The sequence below is a fragment of the Pseudochaenichthys georgianus genome, chromosome 16 (genome assembly GCF_902827115.2).
Source record: "Pseudochaenichthys georgianus chromosome 16, fPseGeo1.2, whole genome shotgun sequence".
NCBI classification, from domain to species: domain Eukaryota; kingdom Metazoa; phylum Chordata; class Actinopteri; order Perciformes; family Channichthyidae; genus Pseudochaenichthys; species Pseudochaenichthys georgianus.
In genome coordinates this window covers 14,538,245-14,561,586 of record NC_047518.2, presented here as the reverse complement: position 1 = coordinate 14,561,586, position 23,342 = coordinate 14,538,245, and the positions used below count along the sequence as shown (strand labels likewise).

The following is a 23,342-nucleotide window of genomic DNA, read 5'->3' as shown; positions in this document are numbered from 1 at the left end:
AATTAAAATGTGGCATTGTTGCGCATGGTTACTGCCGGTAATTATGTCGAGCATGAAGTTAGTGATGTTGTGAGGTTTAAATTAAATGCATAGCAGAACCATTTTTCTTCAGTCCTTTATAAAAAAAGACATTAAACTCTCTTTAAGTATCTCACTTACAACTACTGTCCATTGCAAAACAAGTCCTTACCTAATGGCCGTGCGATAAACGTGTCACTGTGTGCATCTTAGGACTCTTCAAGCTTGTGAAATGCTGCGGTGGCCAGTTCAATAAAGGTACATTTCAGACTTAGGCATGTGTTGTTAATTCCATACCGCTCGACCGCTAGTAAAAAGTCCCTACTTGGCAAAAGCCAGTGAAATGCAACACTCTTCAGTTCAAATAAATACAATGTGAAAATGTAAGCTGCTGAATTCGAGCGGGAGGAGGTAAGTGCTCGACCAACTGAGATTTTAAAATAATCATTTCCCATTAATGATAATAAAGCATAGTCCAGTGGAAGGAAAAGCTACCTTCCTAACTTAACGTCATTCTCAATTTCGTTTTGGAGTGAAACAAAATAAGACAAAAATGCAACAACGCTACGTGGGTATGTTTAGGCAACAGAAATAAATAGTTAAGTGCTGTTACATCATGAAATACCTTGCAATGTGACCCTTTTTAAATGACAATCAATACACATGTCAACCTCTTTGCAAGAAAATGGACCCTAATACCATTTGCAATGCAATATGACTAATTGAATTTAGAAAAAAGTAACATGATCGTTTCGATTTTATTTCAGAAGATGAATGTAAGAAGCTCTTTTTCACTCGGAACTGAAGACAGTCTGAAAATTAGGGACGCTCCGATCGCCGGAATCAGTATCGGCCGATACCGATCGCCGATCCGATTAAGTGGGCGGGGCCTAAATCACTTTAAATCTTCCATTTAAAGTGATGTTTAAAACTCAGTTAATGGGGCTCATTCACTGGAGCTTCCACACACAACAATCAACTTAATTATTACATTCAAATTATGTACATTATTCAAGTTTACATTCACTTTAATAACAAGGGAGACATGAGCGGAAGCGCTCTCTTTTCCTCTCTCCCTCTCTCTCTCCCTCTCTCTCCCCCTCTCTCTCTCTCCAGACAGCCTGCCAGTATCTCATGCAGCTCACTGATCCAGTAATGAGTGACCCGACAGTGAAGAATAAATATATTTATAACTAGTTTAGCTTGTTCCAGAGGTAGATACAATAGCTAAGTGTGTTAGGTCTAACTCTTGTGTGTGTGTTGCTCCGCTCACCGGTCCGTCACAGCGGACGGAGCTGCAGGATTTCTGCTTCACACACGTTGCATACCGCTATTTTACTGTCTTTTTCGGATACCTTAAAATAATGTCAGACCGGTGAAGCCATTTTGGCGACCTTGTTTTGCCGCGCACAGAGAAAAGTGTCATGTATTTTACGTCATGCGATCGGCTCTCGCGATCGGCATGTTTAGAGAGGACCGATCGATCGGTAGAGAGCGAGTATCGGCCGATCTCGATCCGTGACCGATTGATCGGAGCATCCCTACTGAAAATGAACATTGTTATCATCTTTTCTCGCAAGAATTTTGCTTATCCTAATTGTTTAGGATAAGCACAGGATTATATAACTGCAGACCGTAATGATGCTGTGGATTAAGCGGAGACAGGAAGTAAGAGGATGCAGCAAGTAGGTATAGACTATTTATGGCAATGCTTATCTGATCACCCAGGCTTGCATTTCTACATATCTACGTATTTCAATTACACTGGACGTCATTGACAGATCCCTGTGTCCCAGTTTAGCCGAGATGCACTAGGACAGCGACAAGAGTGATCTTCTTCTTTTCCTTTCTGTGTCGGCGAAGATCTAATCCCTCTGTAAAACACACTCAGAGAAAGTAAAGCCCAGATAGTGTCAAGAGGCGAGGCACTCACATCAAACATGACGAGTTGTGTAAACCGTGTCTGATGCGTTCCGTACAAAGTGTAAACACCGTAGATCATTCGCACTGCTGGGATTCATTTGCTGTTCTCGGTCGGTGTTTGGACCATACATCTTTGTCCTGATAACACACTCTGTCCCCAAAATGGCCTGGGGGAAATATTGCGTGGAGCACACGGACAGACACAACATGTGGTGGTACACTGTCACAAGCAAGGTTTCCAACTGTCAAGCTAATTTCAAGCAAACTTTTGAAGTTTGGCAAACATCTAATTTGGTATGTTTCCAACAGCTGAGTTGCACGAAGCATCGAAAAAGCCATATTGAATGGTTTCACATGTTTTTTGGCAGAGAGTTATTAGGAAAAACTGTTTCCCGTTGCTATTAATCACATTACTTTCGAAACACATTAAGTGATTAGAAAACCTTGAGGAAAACCCTTTTATTAAATTCACCTCATAATTCATTTTCATATAATACTTGAATGACAATGTAAAGGAGAACATTCCCTTAAATATCTCTTAGTCATATGCTGAGAGAAAAATAAGACAAGTCAACTCGAAATGCACCAAATGTTCTTAAAGTCTACTCAACAGGTGTGCATTATGTTGAATCGATTTGGTCTTCACCTTTGTGGCATGTCAACAATTGTTTATTAAAAGCAACCTTTCCCTACAAACTCTACAAGGGCAGGTGCTGTGTTTAAATGTCACATGGCACATACCTTAAAATGGGAGAGATGCCACCAAAAAAAGTTGTTAGAAGAAGAAATACGTAGTAGGGAAATTGAGGTACGTATAAATAAACTCAAACAAAGTAAACATGATTTTCATTGTCTTCAATCTTGGCCTTACAAATCAAATAGCATCTTAAAGCAGTTATAAGTCATCCGGAAGCTGACACTATGACAATAGGTTCTTGATCTATGGATTTTATTTGGGAAAAATGAACCAATAGTATTTCTTAAGCCTCAAAATGTTACAAACCAATCATCAGTATGACTGTAAAACGTATAATTAAAGGTGGGGTAGGTAAGTTTCAGAAACCGGCTCAAGTGCACTAAAATTTGAAAGTACGCAGCCGAAAGGAATCCGCCCCTTCCTTCAGACTTCCTTACAGAGCACCTCCTCCAACACACATGAACGCGCACATGATGTCAGCAGACTGGTGAAAGTGGCCGTCTGTTGCTGGCGAGTCATTGAAGTACTGCTGCAATGCACGCCCAATGAGGGCACGAGATACATTTGTGCGTGCACGAGATGGAAGGCTGACAGACAGGGCGGCAATCTGTGGAAGCCGTAATACAGTACTACGGCTTCCACAGATGACATTTTTCTATGGATTTTTTGTCAAAGCACTTAAGATATTCATTGCTATCGGGATGTTAAGAGCATTCCATGGAATATAACACAAAGTGTATCTCGAGCCGGTTTCTAAAACTTACCTACCCCACCTTTAATTAAATTGAATATGATGATATTTAAAGCTGCTTGCATTGGACATAACATTTGTGGACTGTGTTAAAAAACAACACCTTTTTTCTTATCTTATTACGACCGCTCTGAAGTGTTTGTGAATCCCAGAAATCAATGGGTTAAAACAAAAAAAAAGAGCAAAACATGGTTACGAACAAAGGCATTTCTTCTTATATCGCTTTCAGCATGAGGCTTCTCTGGAGGAATAAGGAAGTCGTTGAGACGGTAAAATGCTCTTCTTTCCTTCAGATCCCTGGAGTGGCTCTCTGTACGGGCTATAAACAATAAAAATACTTTATCAATAGCTGCTCTGGTGCTATCACCATTGACAGACTGCGTCCCCCCCTCTCTGTCTTGTGAGCTGATGGGAGGAGAGGAAAGGTGAGTGGAGTGATAACACTGCACAGCCCGGGTGTTCCACATTGATGCCATTAAGGAATTCCCTACAGAGATTTCCCAGCAGCCCCTGTCATCAGATTCACTGGTTCACAAACAGACATGTATGACAGGTTTGATTTCTCTTTCTCGGCTTCTTTTTTTCTGCTGCCCTTAGCATCGCTAATCAATCCATCTGGGTATTTTCTTTTCTTTCACTACTGCCCACCCACTAAACTATAATCTTTAAACAACAGCTGCTTCTGCAATGTCAGTGACATTAGATCTTGTGTAAACAACTTAAAATGTGAAAGCTCTCCAAACACCCATGCTTAATGTAATCCCTGATTTGGGATTTAACAGGGACTAAAGTCCAACACAAACGCACCATTGCAATTTGGGCTAATTTTCAACAGTTTTACAAATCGGCTTTCAGATTCTCAGACGGCACATAAGTATTTACGGTAGAAGTCTGGAGTGACATTTGTTCAGCTCTGCTTGCTTGATTCCTATTTAAAAGTATAATCATTTTCGAGGCATTTGTCGTGCAAGGAGGCAGCAAAGGCACACAAAGTTAACCCAAACAAGAACAGAAGTTTTACAATATGAAGTTATTGAACAGTAAAACATTTATAGCTTAGCAACATTTGGAACTGATAACAGAAAGATATTAAAGACCTGGCTTTCCAGAACAATGCGGTTCGACTTACACTCTAAATGCTTCTACGAGCCCGTGCAGACTCACAGTCCCCCTGGCAACCTCATGGAAAGAAAAAGGGAAAAAAAGCAGAGAAAGGAAGAGTTAGAAAGAAGCAGCAAACAATGGTATCTTTGGCCTTTGGATTATGTACCTGTACTTGGAGAGCTTCAGGCCTCGTGGGAGTATTGATCTCCAGTGCATGTAACAGGAGAACCCATTTATGATGTAGAGCTCTATCAAGGCCAAGCCCTCCATGCCACCAGTCATCTGAGTGATCGAATCCAGCCACCACTAGTAATGTCTGTCATAACTTCTGTGTGCAGCCTGTGTTTGTTCTGTGACTGTGATAACTAGCCATGATGCCCCGTCTATTCCCCTTGCCATCAATTTGAAACCCTGGACAAACAAGTTGCACAGCCTGTGGCTGGGGTGTAGGAGACGACAAGACACAGGTCTATCACCTCATCTCTCCTCCGCAGTGTGACATCTGAAGACCCTGCCCGTCTGTATTTAAGACCATGGGCATGACAGACAGGCGGGCAGTTGTTTAATTTACCCAGCAAGCACCTACAGTCTGGCACAGGGGACCAAAGTGAACCCAGATCCGCCCTGAATCGACCAGGAGGTATTTGGTTGACTAGTGGAATGTAAGCCAGGTTCTGTGTGTGGTTCTGCGGTGAATCCGATATGCTGTGGACCTCCTGGTCCTCCCCGTCTGCGAACCATCTGCTCCAAAGCCTCTGCTCCTGTAAAACGATGCACAGAGCAATGGTGATTGCCTCAAATCCGCTCTGGAGGAAGCTTAACCGCCTTGTCTGTAGCGCACCCTGCACGAGACACCAAACGATTCCGGTTACTGGCAGCCTTTGCGTACGAGCAAGCAGTTAACTCGCGTGCGTGCGTCCGAGCGTGTGAAACACAATGTTGGTGTTTATACTCGACGAGCCAAGAGGTTTAAGCTCTGGCGAAAGATACCCTTCACTTTTGAGCGTTTTAGGTACGCAGTCAGTGTGATCACATCTGAGTCTGGCCTGTGTTTGGCTTGGAAACCTCACATGCACATTTCTGGATGTGTTGCCTTCGACCATGAGGCCAGCTTTTTCTTTTTTAAACAGATGCACGCTTTCAACTTAAGCCCAATTGATGGAGCATGTTCTTTTTCCTCTCAGCAGAAGAACTCTCCACCACTCTGAAGTCACAGCACTTCTACTCCTTCGTGTACTTATCTCATTATTCCAATTAATGTTCTCCGGGTGTGTTCTCCGGGAAGTCAGGACTGTTGGGAGAGCTGGTGCACAGATGACAAGTCCAGCTCTGATTCCTGACACATTGGGATGACGTTTGGTGATTAAAGGCGATCTCTGGCCTGGGTAATATCACGAACAATCCGGATCAGTTCTTCCCGCCAGCGGGAGCCGAGTGAAGAGCGTTTTCCCAGGACAGAAGGAGAGCACTAATTGGCAGCCGACCTGTCATAGTGATTATGTGTGCCTCGCACCACAGCCTGTTGTGACTGGGGGAGCCACAGCTTAATCTTCATTTAATAGGCCGCTCCATAGGGGCTGACACAGTAGCTGGTGGGAAGGCCTCAGAAGCAGCCCGCCTCCCTTGGACGGCATGGATAGCCTGGCTCCGGACACAAGGCCTGACTTTGGTGTCTGACTGAGACAACCCCTCCCCCCTTAGCTTGTTTCGTTCATTCATTTAATAAATACTGCAGAAATCTAGCTGTGAAAATGGGAAAAAGCTTGAAACACAATAAGGACTTCCTCATGCTGTACACGCAAATGTGAATCTGTAAAGCTGAGATGAACTTGAAATCCTCTGGCTGTGCTGTAGTGAATATGGTGAAGAGGAAAGACCCATCAACCTGTCATTGACTTGGCCAGGTCGCCAGCATCCCAATGCCAATGGCGGTTATGGTCACTGCCGCGGTCACAGTCTCAAATTATTACAAGTTCAGTTTCTGCTATAACATATTTGCAAATCTCTGCCGTAGATTATTCTGTTTCCCCCCGCCGTCTCTGTGTTTGTGTTTCATATCTCATCCTAACCAGATGAAAATTGATTATCAGTAGGCTCATGTCTGGATTGGCAATCAATTGGTAACTTGCTTTATGCTGATGTTCTCAAACCAAACCTTTGGGGTTTATTTGTCTTCCTTTCATGCTTCAGTTTGGCCGTGTTAAATGTTCTGTCGGAGGAAAGTCATTACCAGTAGTCTTTAAGACTTGTCTGCCCTGGGTACATTCCTTATTCTTGGAGGTGAAGGGGGGAATGATCCTGGAAGCCAGGGGTTAGCAGGAGTTGGAGGGGGTGTCTCTGATTAACTTCCCACTAAGTGCCCCTGCTCTCAAAATAAATATGGCTGCTGTCAGTTTGTCAGCAACTGTCTTCAGAGAGCAATATTTGAAACACCCCATGATCCTGCTGGCTTTTATATGGAGAATCCATCGTCATACCACAGGCATGAGCCATAAACATGTGGAGGCCTTTCAAAGACCAGGCGGTGGAGGGATGGAAGAGGAGGGGTCAGCAGCGCTCGCTGGGGCGTCATACTCAACAGTGTTGTCATCTGGTCTTTCCCAAGCAGGAAGAAAGAAGGGGAGTGTGAGTGGAGAGTTTTCTTTCACACTCTTTGGCCCAGTTGAGTTTTGGTTTTGCTAAACTGCCTTTTGTAGACCGATGTACACACACTCAATACAGAACTCCTCTCCTTTGTTTGACTCGCTATATTATTGATATTTCAACCAGAAGGGCACTCGGAAAGCATCGAGTTCTGCCAAGGCCATAGCTCGCAATGCTAAAAAGTCATTGTGTATCTGCCCGTGATTCTTAGCCACTCAAAGATTCAATGGGTTCCTTCTTGAGGCATGACACACCCTTTCACCAAGGTTGATGAAAATCGTGGCAGTTTTTAGGTGATCTGTATTAAAACACGCAAATCAAGGCATTAATATTGGCAGAGATGATAAATGTAGATAACTTCCCGAAAATGATTTGATGGGAAGTACAGTAGATATCTCCAGAAGTTGATGTATACTCCAAGACTAGGAAAACAATCATGACCTGAATGACACATTTGTAAGCCTTGTAAAACCTTGCACGGCTTTGTCAAACAGTCGTAACACTGCGTTGGTTGCGAGGCTTCCGTTGTGATCCCTCTAACAGAGGAAATGAGGCATATGTGCCGACATCAACAGCCCCATCAAAAACAGACGTACACAAACAAACAAAGTGGCAGCAAACTGGAGGGGGGGAGAAGAAAAAGGAGGAGGAGGTGGAGAAAGGGGGGAGATACTGTACAGAAGTGGAATGTTTTCATGTTCTCTTGCCCCACAAACGGGAGCTATGTCCCCCTGCTGAGCAGTATACGGGCTGATATTGCCCATGACACGGTCAGGGCCATAAAATGCGCCTTTAGCGAACATTCCCTTGACGGGCAGTTTGTACTGTTACACCCTGTGATTTTTTACAGCAGACGAGACACGGTCTGTGTCTTTAAAGGGATGGATGGCAACAGCTTGTGATGAGAACTTTGAAGTAGGGTTCGACTCGTATATCGTTCTCTTTTTTTTTTGGTCTTTTATAAAAGATCCAGCCAGAGACGTGCGCTTGTGATTTGACGGAGGTTTGCCATTGACCGCAGTTTGTAATAGTTTCCTCGGAAGGCTGATCGGAGAAATTGATACGTTGATGTGTTAAAAGACTTTACAGAACAGCTTCAGGGGTGGCATTCTGTAAAACCTGTAATTAAACCTGCTTACCCAGCTTTTAAAACACTTCATTGGTATGGATTTGGAGTTTGATGATTTAAATGTAGTTTTAGAGGCTCTCAACTCTGACAGGCGTACAGTTGTTGGAAAATGTTGTACTTTATTAGAATTTGTTAGAAATGGGGAAGTGTTATGATATGGAACAAACAACATTTTATTTCTGCATCAGTGCTGTAAAGAAAAACTGCCTATATGTGTCTGACCCTATTGGAGTAGGCCGTTGTGTTGAAGTTTCTCACATTTAGTCCGCGTTGGTCAGATGTCTGATGGCGCTACATCCCCCCCGCCTTCTCTGTCTGCCAGACCTCCAGCCCGACACTGCTGCCACCTCTCTTTATCTCCCCGTCTCCGCCACAAAAGGCAAATGAGGATGAACACGCACATACAGACACACACGTTAACGTCGCCAGTGTGAGAAAAGCGTAACATACACCGCCAAACAATAAAAGCGACCTCACAGGCAGAACAAGTCTCCACATTATATACTCTTTTCCCTGTCCCTGTTTCCATTCTCTTTTCCTGTCTCGCACTCGAATGACACTCTCTCGCTCATGTATCACATATCAACAAGCTGCAACGGAGGATGCGTGGTGCTCAGCGTTCCAGCCAACGCTTCGTGGAGGAGAAAAGAAGGAAGCCTGAAAACATCTGGTGCACAGTTGCACCGGTTCAGCCACCAGAAGCCCCTCTTCTCTCTTCTCCACCTCTTCCCACCCTCTTTTCCTCCTTTTCTCCATCTCTGGTGGGCGTCTTTATGGAGACATCACAGCTTTTAATTACAGCGGGGGATTCAGAGAGAGGCTGTGGCTTCTGACCCACTCATGTCCGTGAGCGTGGACAGACATGCAGACACAACAGAGCAGCAAGTATAGACCTGCTGGCCTTTTGGCTGCACGGTCGCCTGTGAGTGTGTGTGAATTAACGGTGGCAAATACAGGGGTGATGCAGACTAAAAGCAGAGCCATTATAGTGGTAAGTAGAGGCCAGGGCTAACTTGCCTAGGTTGTTGAGCACTACACTCCCATCAACACAAAAAAACACTGAGGTGATGTCACCGGTGAGCCATTGACCTTAAACTCATTCACCTTAAAGGTATACTTTACCCACAAAATGAACATTTGAACATTAATTACTGAACCAGTAGGACCTCAGATTCTTAGAATTGTTTTATGATGAAAATAATATTGATATTCTAGAACTCTAGAAAGAATTAAAAAACCTTGAAATTCCCTTGATGTGAAGGGGGGCTGCATTTAACAACAGCAAAAGTATATCAAAACATTAACTTGATCAGTTTTGAATTATTTTTCATCTTGGAGGAATTCAAGAAAATGTAAATTTTCTTCACAAACTCAAGGTACCATGGGGTGAGTTTTTAAATGCTCATTATGGGTGAAGTATTCTTCTAGCCCCTTTTCCCCAGTAGAACCAATAGCCTGAGACACAAGCCTGTCTGCAGTTATCAACTGCTAATGCTAATTAGGGTTGCCAGAAACTGACCATTATCAAAATCGATTATTCGGCAGCCCTGGCGAATAATAATCGATTATTCGACCGACCCCCCCAGCAGTCTGCTCTGCACGCAGGCTTCCTCCAAGTTTACTACAGTAAAACAAACTGGTGGTGTGACCAATGACCATTTACAATTATTAATACTATTACTATTATTAGCATATATATATTTATATATATTTTGGTTGAAACTAAGCCAGAAAAAAAAAACATAAAAAAAACATTAAAAAAAAAGAAAATATAAATAAAATCGATTTTTAAAAATAATATTCGATTATGGAGACTGTAGCGAATATTCGAATAATCGAATAATCGCTGGCATCCCTACTGCTAATATGATGGGTGAAGAAAACTCACTGGTCTGGAGCCAGCAACAATGAACCGTTTGTTTGGAGAGGGGTAACACACTTTAATAAGCATTGATTTTCTATTTCTTTTCCACATGGTGGCAACGCAACTCACTGCCACGTCTATGTTTAAAACACAAAAGTTTTTCGTGCTTCGAGACATCCTATAAGTTAAAGACAAGGGAATTTCTGACCCTAAAATATGCTGCTGTTTAACTGTTAATCTACATTTGTAGGTGCGAGAAGCAATCCTTAACTTGCCTCCGGTTCTTTTCAATTTGTTTGGTCTCCAAAAGAAAGAAAACCAATATTTGGAGTATTAAATGTAACATGTTGTTAATATATATATTGTATATCACTAATACATTAAGTTAACATGACAGTTCAATGGAAATTCAGTTTTTGCAAAATGTCATACAAATATGCACCGTAAAATACCTACAAATGAATCTGAATCTATACATTTTGTACGGTCGGTGACCCCTCCCTAATTTGGGGTACTCACATTTGGCAAATACTTTCCTCATGTCTGTATTTTGAGTGATGCTCGGCAGGAGAGTAAATGTAGGATGATGGCTCTCGGAGGCATGATCGAGTGGTCTGTGTCATGATCTCAACCCATTCCCAGGTACCATATCAAATCCCTTCAAACGTAAATACTCCTTCCCACTGGGTGGCAAGGTTCAGGACCGTGATCCCAAACAGGCCTTGAGACATTTCTTTCGGATTAGTGGGAGCTTAAGCATCCCTTTGATTTGATTCCTTTCTCCTTCTCTTGATGCATCTCTGACAGATGCTGCTGCTGCCTTCTGGAGTACACAAACCTCTCCTCTGCGAGGTGAGACCCTGAAATGACTGTTGAAATTGCACTGTAATCATACACAGTTAAAAACAACAAGAAAATGTCTGCCATATGCCTCAAAGCCCTCTGTTTGTGTTTGAGCGAGTCGAAGGGGGATTATTGACAAGAGTGGGAGAGCCTGGATAGAGGAGCTGAGCGGAGGGTGACTCTTATTGGCTGTGTCTGTGATCAGATCTGTCAGAGCCACTCAGCTGTCTGTCTGCCCGGTGTTTGACGAGTGTTTGATGCAGCACAGGCCTTAGAGAGGATCAAGCTCTTCCTGAATTGGCTTTACCTCTCTCCCTCGTGCAACAGGAGCTCGGCAAACACACCCTCCCCCGCCTTTCTTCCGCTGTGAACTAATGAGCTATTTTAATTGAAAAATCTGTGCCGTCGGTTAGATCATCACAGGAGACGAGAACAACAGTGCAGTCGAGAGTAAGTCTAACAATCAAAGCAAACAAAAAGCCCCGGCCAGACTTGATTCCCTCATCACTGGTCGTTGCACGGGGATTGCGCGATGATCCTGATGGCCCCTGTCTTTGTTTTAGTGTCTAAGCCCGTCTGATTTAGCTTGGCTCCTCGCTTGTTAGGGTCTGGCCCTGTTTTGGGACAGTTGTGCTCCATGTCCAAACATGTGAGGGCTTTCCTCCTTGGGTTTCCCAGTACAGAGACAGGCGGATAAAAGGACTTGTGCAGAAATGAGATATACAGAGGGACTCATGCTGGACAATTTCCTCCTATATCCTACCTCGTGCCCGTACAGATCCACAGAGACCAGGAGGATGCAGACCAGGTGGAACTAAGGAGAGAAGAGTGTGCACGCACATGAACACACGCGCTCACTAAAACAGAACTCTGAAAGGGCAGATCTGCGCCAACGCTGTTTCCATAAGTGAAAAAGCAATGCGTGTATGTGTCTGTCATTCGGATTCATTCGAATGGGCTCTTCGTTAGATCATGCTTCTGACAAATGTCACGGGAACTCTGGTAATTGTACCGTAATCCTTCTGACAAACAGACTAACTGATTTAGAAAGTTTAACCTCCTTGGTAGAGGTAAAAAAACCCGATTTCAAACACATTGTTGTACACATGTGCAACAAAGATGAAGACTTTGTGGATATTGGTGGTGACCTTGTTCTTGATCTCAATATAGTCAATAACAACCCATCGCCTAGCTTTCTGCTCTTACATAGCAAGGTGATAGCGGTGGCAGATCTACCATTGGGGTTATTTTAAACATTTTACTAGCTAATTGACATACATTTAGCGAAATAATTGTAGTCAGAACTCCACAAGTTAATGATCCGTTTGGAAGACATCGGAGTAAAGAAGTTATTCGCCGTAATGTAGTCCTGGAGTTCATCCAGTAATGAGCAGAACAGAGCTCCTTACACCACCGTAATCTCTGACACCATCCAGTATTGGCTTACCTGCGGGGAAAGACCACAGTAGATCAGGTGGCCAGGATCAGAGGTTTTTTCATTACTAAGCCAAACCCTGATGTTTCATTAAACCTAGCCAAGTAATGTTGCTGTTTTATTTAGTTTTGTATCAATGTACATTAACCACGTGTTTGAAACTGCCTTTGAAAATCCTTAGAAATTGAGATTGCATTTAACTCGTATGGGAACGTTATTGTTAGATAGGGTTGGCACGGTCCAAATAACGGAGTAACACCCTCCCTTTGACTGTAGGAATGTACTACTAGTAGTAAGGGTTTGAAAATGGTTGTTGAAACCCTCATCCATGCGTCCCTCCTACACCTTCAAACCCCATAAGGGTGCAGAAAGCCCCCTATTCTTAGCACACCATATTGCGTGCCATGGCTTAGTTAACATTGTATTCCTCTCCATAAAGTGGGGTGAGGTGCAGAGTGATTGTTTGTGAAGACTTAGAGGCTCATGAGAGGGGGCTGAGCCAGGTAAATCCCCAAGCCAGGGCCCTCTGTTGGGGGTTGACCCGCCCCCTTCCCCAATCCTACGTTACCCAAGGCCCAGACTCAACAGACCCTGGAAATGCAGATTCGCCTCCCCGGATGAGGATGTGCTTTTCCTGCCTTAATCCAGTGTCAGTTTGAGGGTGCTTTTAGAGAGTGCACAGTTAATCCTGGTGGGGTGCTGCTTCACACAGAGAGAGCTTGATTGCTGTATAAAAGAAAAGGTAGTGTGTGCAAGTACTAAACTGTTCTGCCAAGTCCAGCTTTTAAAAGCTTTTACTTCTCAATGGCACGGCAAAGATAATGAACTACATGGAGCTGCAGCCATCAGTGATAGTGTGTCAGTGTAAAGGCCTGGAAATGTAGATGACAGTTATATCAGAGTAGCTTGAGAGTGGCTTGTAATCATAGATTGAATGGAACAAATAAATCTCTGCGGTATCTTGTACCCGTTGAAAATAATTAATTCCATCAGCTCAATGCAATACACTTAATCGGAAACCAAGATGAATGACTATCATAACTCTGGGAGACACTTCCTGCTTTATATCAAAGCCTGTGGGAATTATCAAAGCCTTTATGGAGGCCTCGTCTTGATATAGAAGACGTGGAAATCAAAACAGAGTGCTTTGGCCCTTCCCTAGCTTTCTGTAAAGACAAACAGAGTCCACATCTGTAGCAACTTCCCTGCTAGAATGATGAGTTTGCTACTGTATACCCCGGCAGGTTTCCTGATCTTCAGATCGGCGGTCACATTTGAAAGCCACTCCCTCGTATGCTGCAGCTATCTTCAGCTCATCCCGCCTCGCCCCCGTACACACAACAAATGCAAAAGCAAACACCAGCGGCATGCCTTGAGGAACATCGGCGCAGGGGCCTCCCTTTGATACGTGCAGAGCTTTATATTTCTCTCATCAGAAATGAAACACAACATTAAGCCATTCATTAAAGTCAACTAAAGCTAATTATCCCTCATTTACCAAAGTGCCCGTGGGGCAGGAGAGCCCCACGGAGCATATACTTGGACCCAGATGTGTCGATGAGTCAGTCAGGAGATATCAGACCGCAGAGAGGGCTGCTCACTTCTCTCTGAGTCCTGCGGTTTCCAGGCGCATCAGACAGAGCGAGCCCCTCGTGATGCCTGCCTGGCTGCTGACGTTTCTCCACTGACACAATGAAAAGAAAGTCGATAATGTTAGATGCCTTAATTCAAAGCTGAATAATGGAGTTAGAGTAACAAACCTCTTGGCTCGCACATTTTCCAAGTTTTGTATTGGCTATGTCACAAACATCAGGCTTCTATTCAAACAAACTCTCATTGCTGCAGGGGGCGACATGGTGCGTACAGAGTTCTGCTCTCAACGGCAAGTTGTTATGTTTTGGCAGCTTCATGCGGAAGTTGGTAAACCTTAACAGTTGGCAAGGTTTCATTGCCCAAAAACCATATCACGTCATGTGATTTAACTCCTCAGACCTAATTTCCTCTTTTCTGTGTCTGTTACCCCCTCCAGACATTTAGGAATAATGGCTGAACCGCTATACCACTGAGATGAGGAAACTTAACCCTTGTAGCCTGTTGTTGCCGTTTAGAAGGCATACATTTGTATTCCGTTGTGATGTTTAATTGAAAAAGTTCCTGTGCACGATGCATATAAAGCTGTTAAAGATAAGGAAAAAGGAAATACATGTTCTCCTTGTTTGTCCCATTCTGCTGAAATGCTGTGAATACAATACTTGCCCATTTTTGGTGAGCCTGCATTCAGCCCCTTGGTTTTGTTTAGAGTTGGTGGGTGTGTGAGCTTCATTGTGTGGACAGGACTTCTGGAGGACTACGTGCAGTCACAGGGGCTCAGCTAGCTGTTGATAGTCAGTGAATACCTCGGAAGACGTGATGCATGGTTTTAAAGGCTTTGGGGTTGTTTAAAGGGACTTTTTGCAACACAGATGTTTAAAGAGATTTCTTGTATTCCTAGAAGGCAATGCTGTATTTATCAATTTAAGGAGTGTTTCAAGGATTACTGTGCCATGTTGACATGCCAGCATCAAAGTGCGTCTCTGAAATCTAAGAAATCTTGCCCGAAGTTTCCGACTTGGAAATCTGACCTAAGGGATTATGCCATTTATTTTTTCCTATTACAGTAGGAAGAAGTCATTCCCAACTTTCCAGCATGTCTCAAACACAGCACAAGTGTTTAAGTGAAGGTGTAATAGAGGACATAGCTCTGGAAAACCAGTTCTTAGTTTTTAAGCTTGTTGGAAGTTGGCCTAATTTAACATCTGTCATGGAAGGTTTCTACCTTACCTTGGGAGCCAGAGGTGACAACAAGGGAATGGTTCCCGTGTTGGGAAATGCAGCCGAGCATGACTTTGAACTTAGACTGATGGAGAAGAACTTTAATGTGCAGGGTCATCATCTGTTCTCTAGCCATTCTGGGATGTGGCTGCTTCTCGCAGTGATCGAGCTTCTCCAGAGGGGGATACAAAAAACACGCTGTCTGCACTGACCATCAGGCGTATTAATCACTGTGTCAGTCATGCATGTATTGCCGGGACTTCTCCGCTTAGAGACGTTAATCTCCGAGCCGGGTTTTCGCTTTAACTTACTGTCAGTGAAACGAAGCATCAAAGAGCGGAGCGGTGAGCTAACCTGCTTTTTAAAATCTCTGCGTAGATCCTCCACTGGGCCATAGATGAGAAAATAATGACCGACCTAATCCCAACATTAGCTTTTTAAATTGGAATGCGTATGTTTTAAATCATTCTTGCCTCGCCGCGTGGTGATAGTAAGCAGAGCGTGGGGGGGGGGGGGCAAAGAGAACCAAGAGAATGAAAGAGTGAATGAAAGAGTGTGATCCACAGTAACCTTGTTAGGGCTAAGTGATGCTGTGCAGAGAGCCTCTTGTCAGTTGGTTGGCAAGATGAGCTTCTTGTAAATGATTGTCCTCTCTGTCAAAAGGCTGATTTCTTTTTTCCTACATCTGACGTCTGGTTCTTTGCTGCAGTATTTCCCAGGAGTTTCCTTCCATAATATTGTAGCTTTTTCACTTTGTTACAAATGTACTCGTTCTTACACTATTTTCATCCGTATCATGTTCTATTATCCAAATGGCAAACTTCTCCACAGCATTCCTCTGTAGGTAAACAACAGCATAAAAAAAAAAAAATGTGGCTGTTTTCTCGGCTACACCTTAATGACCTATTGCCCACTTGAGGTCCCATCACTGTGTCCCACCTTTAAATCATCTGAAACAAAGTTCAGCATCATAATAGGGCACTGCACATCATAACCTTTCCCCAGACAGAGGAGTTGTCGTTGTGTGAGAGCCCTGGCTGGTAGCAGAACCCTTCCCCTTCGCAGCATTATAAATGTATGTGTGAGGAGGGCCTTAATGGCTGCTAATCCAATTTCTGCCACTGAAATCAAATCTCACTGGCGCCAGTACTTCTCTCCTTCCCTCACAAATAATGGCCTCCGCTTTGGCCTGTTTATGAAAACGACGGGCCGCCACATATTCCGGCTTTACGTTCCTGAAATCCAATCCGAATCTTCTGAAAAATTGTTTGGGTGTTTCTTTGTTTTCTGTCAACCCCCCTCCCTGTCTTACGAAAATGTTATCCATTGACCGTCTGCGTTGAGTGGAGGGATGGGGTAACAGGAGAGCAGAGGAGAGTTTTCAGCAGGATAGGATGCCATTTACCGTATGTCTTAATGCCTTCTCGAGGTCAGCCATCGATTTTTCTCAAACCGCAAGCAATGGAGATAAGATTAGGCCTTCGATTCCTGCCCTGCCGCCGGAGCCGTGAGAGGATGAAATCACTTGGCCTGTGCCGGCGGTCGGTGCTTCGCTCTTTTTAAGCAGGTCATGGCCTAGTTGATTATAGGGTACCATGCACATACCCCTGCTGTAGCCTCAGGGCCAACACAGCGGGGAAAGATTCATGAACTTTGCTGGTGACAAAAACGTCAATAAAAGCCAGAGAAAACAACACTGTTGCATTGTGCAGAATTTCTCTACTGTAAAGTTCTTTGTTTGGTTCCTTTTTCCAAAACACAGATATTAGCTCTGACACAGATGAAGGGGGCTTTGGCTTCCTTCCCCCTGGATATGGATTTGACTGATTATCTTTCAGGGCATCAGTTGGACAAGTAGTCATATTGCCGCTCCGCAAGGAGATATTATTCTGGAGTGCGAGCCCTAATAATATGATATATGTCTAATAGTCTTAGTTGGACCTTCACCATGCAGTCGTCTCTATTATTGCTGAGAGCCTCAAATAGCACTCGCAGGGACATGGAGAGGGGGAAAGGGAGAAGGAGAATGATGTGGAAGAAAAAGCGGTGCATTTGAGATGAACGTCCACCACAGTGCGTGCATAGAAGTTTAATATTTCTTTGCTCACTGGTTTGGCAGCGGAAAAGATTGGAAATGACACTAAGTATTTCTCAAGCTCACATAGGTGATATAGAAGCCCAAGATCACTAATGTATAGGCATAAAGGGCAAGTATATCACTCGGAAAAGCTCGCACACATGCATGGACATCAAAGGATTCCTGAAAGGTCGTTTTTGACAGCGGAAAACAACCATCCCACCGCAGGCTCTGCTTCTGATTCAGAAATACAAAACGTTTTGATTTGCTCTTCAGTTTTGTGTTTGTTGGTTTGATTGAATTTTCATTTCAAACACAAACACAAACGTCAAACTGGCAGAGGGAGATTGTATCTTTGAAGTTAAACTAAACATCGGTTGAATCATGGTTTGCGGTAGTGATAGCCAATGCATCCAAACCGGAAAGAAGAAGGATTATAATTTTGTGATAAAAGCCATACAACTTGATTTGATCCCCAGTTAGGACGCAACACACTAAATGTGTGACAGTAAAAGATTTGTGAATTTGTTTCTTGGTTTTGAAAGCAATCGAGATGACTTCATAATTTCTTTCCAGGCAAATTAAACTGTTTCCTCTGTGCACCCTGGTAATCAGCTTAAGTGATTACATCGGCTGTAAATATGAGATGATGAAAGCTCAGTGTTCAGAATGCGCATTGCCCTGCGGGAAAGGCGAAATGGGAGTTCTTGGGTAGATATGATAGGTCATCTCTTTTGTATCAGATGCTGGGGGAAGGGGGCTTGTGTGGGGATTGGTTGCCCTCTAGCTGTCAGTATTGAGATTGGGTTATAACATATGGTATTAGATTGTAATGTAGGGGTCATCAGTCAGTTTAAAGAGTTTGAGCTGAACACTTCAATCTGTTCTTGCATTGAGTCTGATTGAGTTTTCAGTAGCTTCAGGGAAAGTGATCAAGTCAGTATTGTCCTTATCTTTCGACAAACATATTAATAAAAGTAGATCTCATCAGTATGGTGGATTTTGTAAGACTCCACACCATATAGTTATTTATCCGGAGTCTGGTGATTTATAATGGTAGCATTTTAAACTGATGACTGGAAAACAGCAGACATCATTCGAGTGTATTCGGTTCCTGCTGGAAAGTCTTCCATTCCATTTGTTTCTACATCCCATGTGCTGAATGAGGATTTGCCTAACTGTCTTGACAGCTGTCATCAACTTGCTACAACCAACACCACATCATAGGAACCAGTAGAAAAAAGACAGCAGCCCTAGAAAAAAAGGATGTTGGCTGTTTGAGAAATTGCTTGTAAAATGTTGCAGAGACTTTATTTGTATCATTTAGACAAAAGTATGTGCTTTAAAGTATATATGCTACAAGTATCTGAAGCTTAAAAAAGTACAGATACTGTCCTCTGCTGTTTTAAGCATGAATGCTTGAAAAAGCTAGCATTAAAGTGGGTTATTTCTGCATGTTTGCCCATTTCCGCTCGTATAAAATACAACTCGTGATAAATATGAAAAAAATAAAGGTAGGGGGAAGTGAAATGATTATATCGATGTAAAAGATTTACGGTTGTTTTATACATGAAAGATAACTTTTCAGTGACGGTCTACCTATGAAATATATACTGTACACCTTTTGAACTCAATGCAGCTGCTGAGTTTACATCTTTCCTGCAGTTTATTGTGTGGATAAGTGTGTGCCTGGGTGTGTTATAAGCACTGTTACAGGAAGTGTAAAACCCTTTAGATTACAGATCTCCTGCCCAGTTCTGAACTAGCCAGGAAAAGTACTTTTTAACTTAACTCTCACATAGTATTGGTGTTTCAAGCAATTCATTTTGAATGCAGCCCTGTGTCCAAGAAAGGGCCCACCAAGTCTTTACCCATTTCAGAGGGAATTTAATGCTGCACCATGCACTTTATTGCCGTCAAATGTAATTTGTCTTGAGTTGATTGCATTGAAAGCCGTGTTTATCAGGCACCTAGCAACACTGTTTTGAATAAAAATGACCTCTTTAAAGAGCAATTAGGAAAAAAAGAACCTATAGGCCAAATGCCCTTCAGCTCCAGATTTACAGTACTTTAATGAACATTATTATTCCGTAAGTCATGCAACACATCTAAAGTGGAATCGGTAAAGCAAGTGTACAAAGTGTCCGGGTAGTATTTTGCAATTGGAGGCCATGAGATTTTGATGGAAGAGTTTTGAACGTTATTTTCAAAGGGTGATTTTAACTGTGTGCGAGAAACGTTATTACCAAGGCTCAGATTGGCTTGATTCAAAATAACAAGATTACATTAATTGCAGGAATTAGCTCTGAGATGGTTTGATGTTTGCATGCATCTGTATTATGAATTACTATTAGCAAGGCAATGTCTTGAGTTCTCACGCGTGTCAACTTAAATGAGTGAATATTTTCAAATGTACCTCACAGTGTATCCCTGAGCATAAGAAACAGGTCTTTGGTGAGGGCACATTAAAGGCCACTACAATGCCAGCACATATGAGAAGGCAATTAGAGATAATGCCCTCATTTTACACACGGTTACCTATTTTTCGTGAGAGAAAAAGCTTGAACAAGTGCAGTAATAAGGCCGAGAATCATTCAGAGAAACGACGGGACTTGTTTTTCCGCAGCGTTTTCCCGTGCTTCGCCCCTCAGCAAACCGTAGCGTGGCGTGTTTCTTTGTGTTCTAGATCAGGATCCAGATAGCGTCTCATCATCCAAGCCTTACTCCACTTTTCCCCCCATTAGATTTTCTTTTCCCTTAAATTCCCTCACACTCACTCCCCCTTGCACACATACATCTCGCACACACACCTCGTTATCTTATTTGTGGCCTTGGCAGCCGGATTGTTGCCTTGCGGTTCGGTAGCCAGAGTTTGCTCTGTCACACAGAGCCGGGGGGTGCAGAACCTCCACCACACAAGCTTCCATGAGAGCAGGAAGTCAGTTCCCAGCATGCTTTGCCCTTCCCAGCGAAACCTGGGTTGGATTAACCTTGGGCTGGGGGACCTTTCCAACTTGGAAAAGAGAGTTATGCAACTTCCCAGACTTATCTTCTCTTTCTATTGCAGTGACAGTTGAAAAGTGTTGCGCTGAACAGCCAACAGAGATTCTGTCGCAAACCAAGACCTGATATGTGTTCCTTCATTAGGTTGGCTTCTTTATATAATCTTACCTTCTTTATATAATCTTACCATTTTCATTGAGAACAATTGGAGAACTTGTAAGGCATTAAAGGTATCTTTACGAGGCATCATTATTCCAAGCACACTGTGATTCATTCTTATCAGCTTGTAGTTAAAACAAGTGGTTATCTTCCTATTCCATCACCTTTTTCACAGTGTAATCAAATCCAAGCTCAAGCCCCAAATCCGGAGCTCTCCAGCCCAAAATAAGCAGGTTGAGTTCACACAATCCATTCCACAGCAGTCTTTTTCATTGGTTTGCTTTGACACACTACAGTTTACAGTCAAATCAATAGAAGTGGAGCTCACAGTCACAGGTCATTCATTTGTTGCTTGAAACGCTATCCTTTGCACCCATCACTATTTTGCTTCATCCTTGGTTGTTTGCCATGGCTAATTCTTACCCGATGAAGGTAATACTCAAAACCATTCCTATTGTAAGTCCTTGTGATGAGTTCAGTCAGTAGTACCGCAGCCCTGTCCTTGGTGCAGTAAAGCAGATATGCTTAGTGCAGCACCAAGCAGTTGCCAACACTCTCTTTATATTGAGTCCAGGTCAATGAGTTTATGTAACGCTGTTTCGGGGAGACACTGCATGGGTCTTTTCGCAAACAAAATACCTGATGAAAGATGATATTTTGGGTTGTTGTTGTATCTTATAGAGGCCTCAGATCCTCCTTATAAGGACTCAGCCAACACGCTTTTGTCAGAAAACTGGAAAGGGAGAGGACGTTTATTATGTGCAGGGTGAGCTTCCCTAAACCCATTTGGCCCAGAAACCAACCGTAATTTGTATATTACCATTCTCAAGTTCCGCTGTTGGCAGAAGCGATTGTGTAAAGATATGCACATTGGAGGCCTAATGTCAACTAAATATATAAAGAGATTGGACAACATTTTGACACAGGGGCAAAATAAAAGACAGGGTCATAGGGTCACCTTATTTATGTATAACATAATGACGGTATTATAAAAAGACTTGGATAGCTTGAAAGCATATTTCCTTGGAGTTTTCTTGTGAATTTTGTGTCTACATATATCTGTATTAAAGTATTATGAGTTAAGGAAGCGTCTAGGAAGCGCCCCTAACCCTACCCTAACATTTTTGTGGGCATTTACAGTTTTATTGTGTTTCAAGCTGATTTACAATCAATCAACTTCAAGTTACTTCAAGGTAATTGTCACACAGACAACCTTTGGCCTCCAGGTGCCCCTAGGGTCTGGAGCCCCAGGGCAGTTGGCTGCTTTGCTCGGCCGGTAATCCAAACGTAGCCGTCATGTAACATTTGTACAAGAAACAGATCTCATTACACTGAGTAGAAAGACTCTGACACGAGGTTGTATGAAACACATGATAGACGATACTAACAATCTTTGGGTAGAACTGATTAAAGGGATAACTAATCTTTCTGTTTTCTTTCTGTCTACCCCGAAGGCTCAGGGAAGCAGCGATCCAAAGAACCAAAGAAGAAGAATAAGCAGAGGCTGCGGTTTCGGGCCCAGAACCAGCACAGCGACCACTTGGCCTCTTCGCGCCCCAGCCAGTGAGGTCTTGTACTACGGACTTCCCATTGAACAAAGAAAAACCAACGCAAAGCTGCTGCACCCATATTCTGACAGACGACTATCCACCGCCTCATCCCTCCGCCCCCCCCAAGGACACAACCATGACTTACAAGTCCCAAAAATATATGTCTGACATGCGATATCGGTATCAACACACGCTTTTCACGCCTCATTCCCCTACTGCTTCTCCTCCGCCCCAAGTGACCAGCTAGGTGACCCTCAGCCCCGCCCCGCCCCGCCCCGCCCCCTTGCATTGTGGACCTTTTACAGTTGACATTACAAAGCTCATTTCCCGTCATTAACAATGTCATTAACCAGGCAGGGTGATGGAAAACGGAGGGGCAACCAGAGACTGGAGGCGGATAAAGGGAGGTGGATAGGAGAGGTAGTGAGGGAGTTGGCAAGCTAAACTGCTCGGGGAATAGGTTGGGATGGGGGGGGGGTTGGAATATAAGAGCAAGTATGAAGAGCGAAGGGGATTCGGCTGAAGCAAATGATGCAGATGGACAAGAAAATGGCATCTTGAACTTAAAGAGACTGTTTTTCGTTCCTATATATTTATGTCAAAACTACCCTCACCTTCCCCTCTAGATGGAGACGGAGCGTTCCCATGTGTGGCCTTTATGTTATGTACATTTTTGAGAGTAATATTAAAAGAAATTACCATGCATAGTTGCAAAAGTATTTTATTCTCAGCACAAACTGTTTACGTTCAGACTGCTTTATGCTCTAACTGTATAGTGTGGATAAAAAAAGAAGACATTTTAGTTGTTCGACTAGCATGGCAACAGACTCATGTGTACATAGTTTATCTAATTATGAAAGCTTATTACTGTATTTTCAGTAATGACTCGTTCACCGTTCTAAATGTTTTAGAGAGAAAAAGGTTGTAATACCAAGCTACAGATTAAAATGATTAAAAACAAATAATAAACATAGCCGCCACATAGCTATTTCATTTATATGGTATTATATATTTGATTTATTTATTAATTCTATTTTGTACTATTTTTGAGAACTTTTGCCTCATCCTGTTACTCTTATATGCTGAAATATTCTTTGAGTTCCTTATAACAAGTGCATATCTTTCACACGTGGAAAATGTTTTTTTCTGATGTCACGCAAAGTGTTGTATTGCATTCATTTTGACCTCATCTACTGATTTAAAGAAGAAGAAAAAAAGACAAAACTATGCTTTGACGTATTCTAGGTTTAATGATTAGGATCCAGCTAAATGTATGGTCATAGGACTGCATATGTGTACATTGTGTTTTATTAAAATACATTTCATGTGACTGTA

General features: G+C 43.0%; 1 protein-coding gene across 3 annotated transcripts in view; it reads left to right on the top strand.

The window, feature by feature from the left end:
- rspo2 (R-spondin 2) overlaps positions 1 to 23,342 on the top strand; it is a 58,918-nt gene extending 35,576 nt beyond the window's left edge. For all 3 annotated transcript variants that reach the window (XM_034103086.1, XM_034103085.1, XM_034103084.1), the window contains one exon: positions 21,912 to 23,342. In XM_034103086.1, coding sequence (XP_033958977.1) covers positions 21,912 to 22,024 — 113 coding nt within the window. In that variant the 3' untranslated portion in view covers positions 22,025 to 23,342. The remainder of the gene's footprint in view (positions 1 to 21,911) is intronic.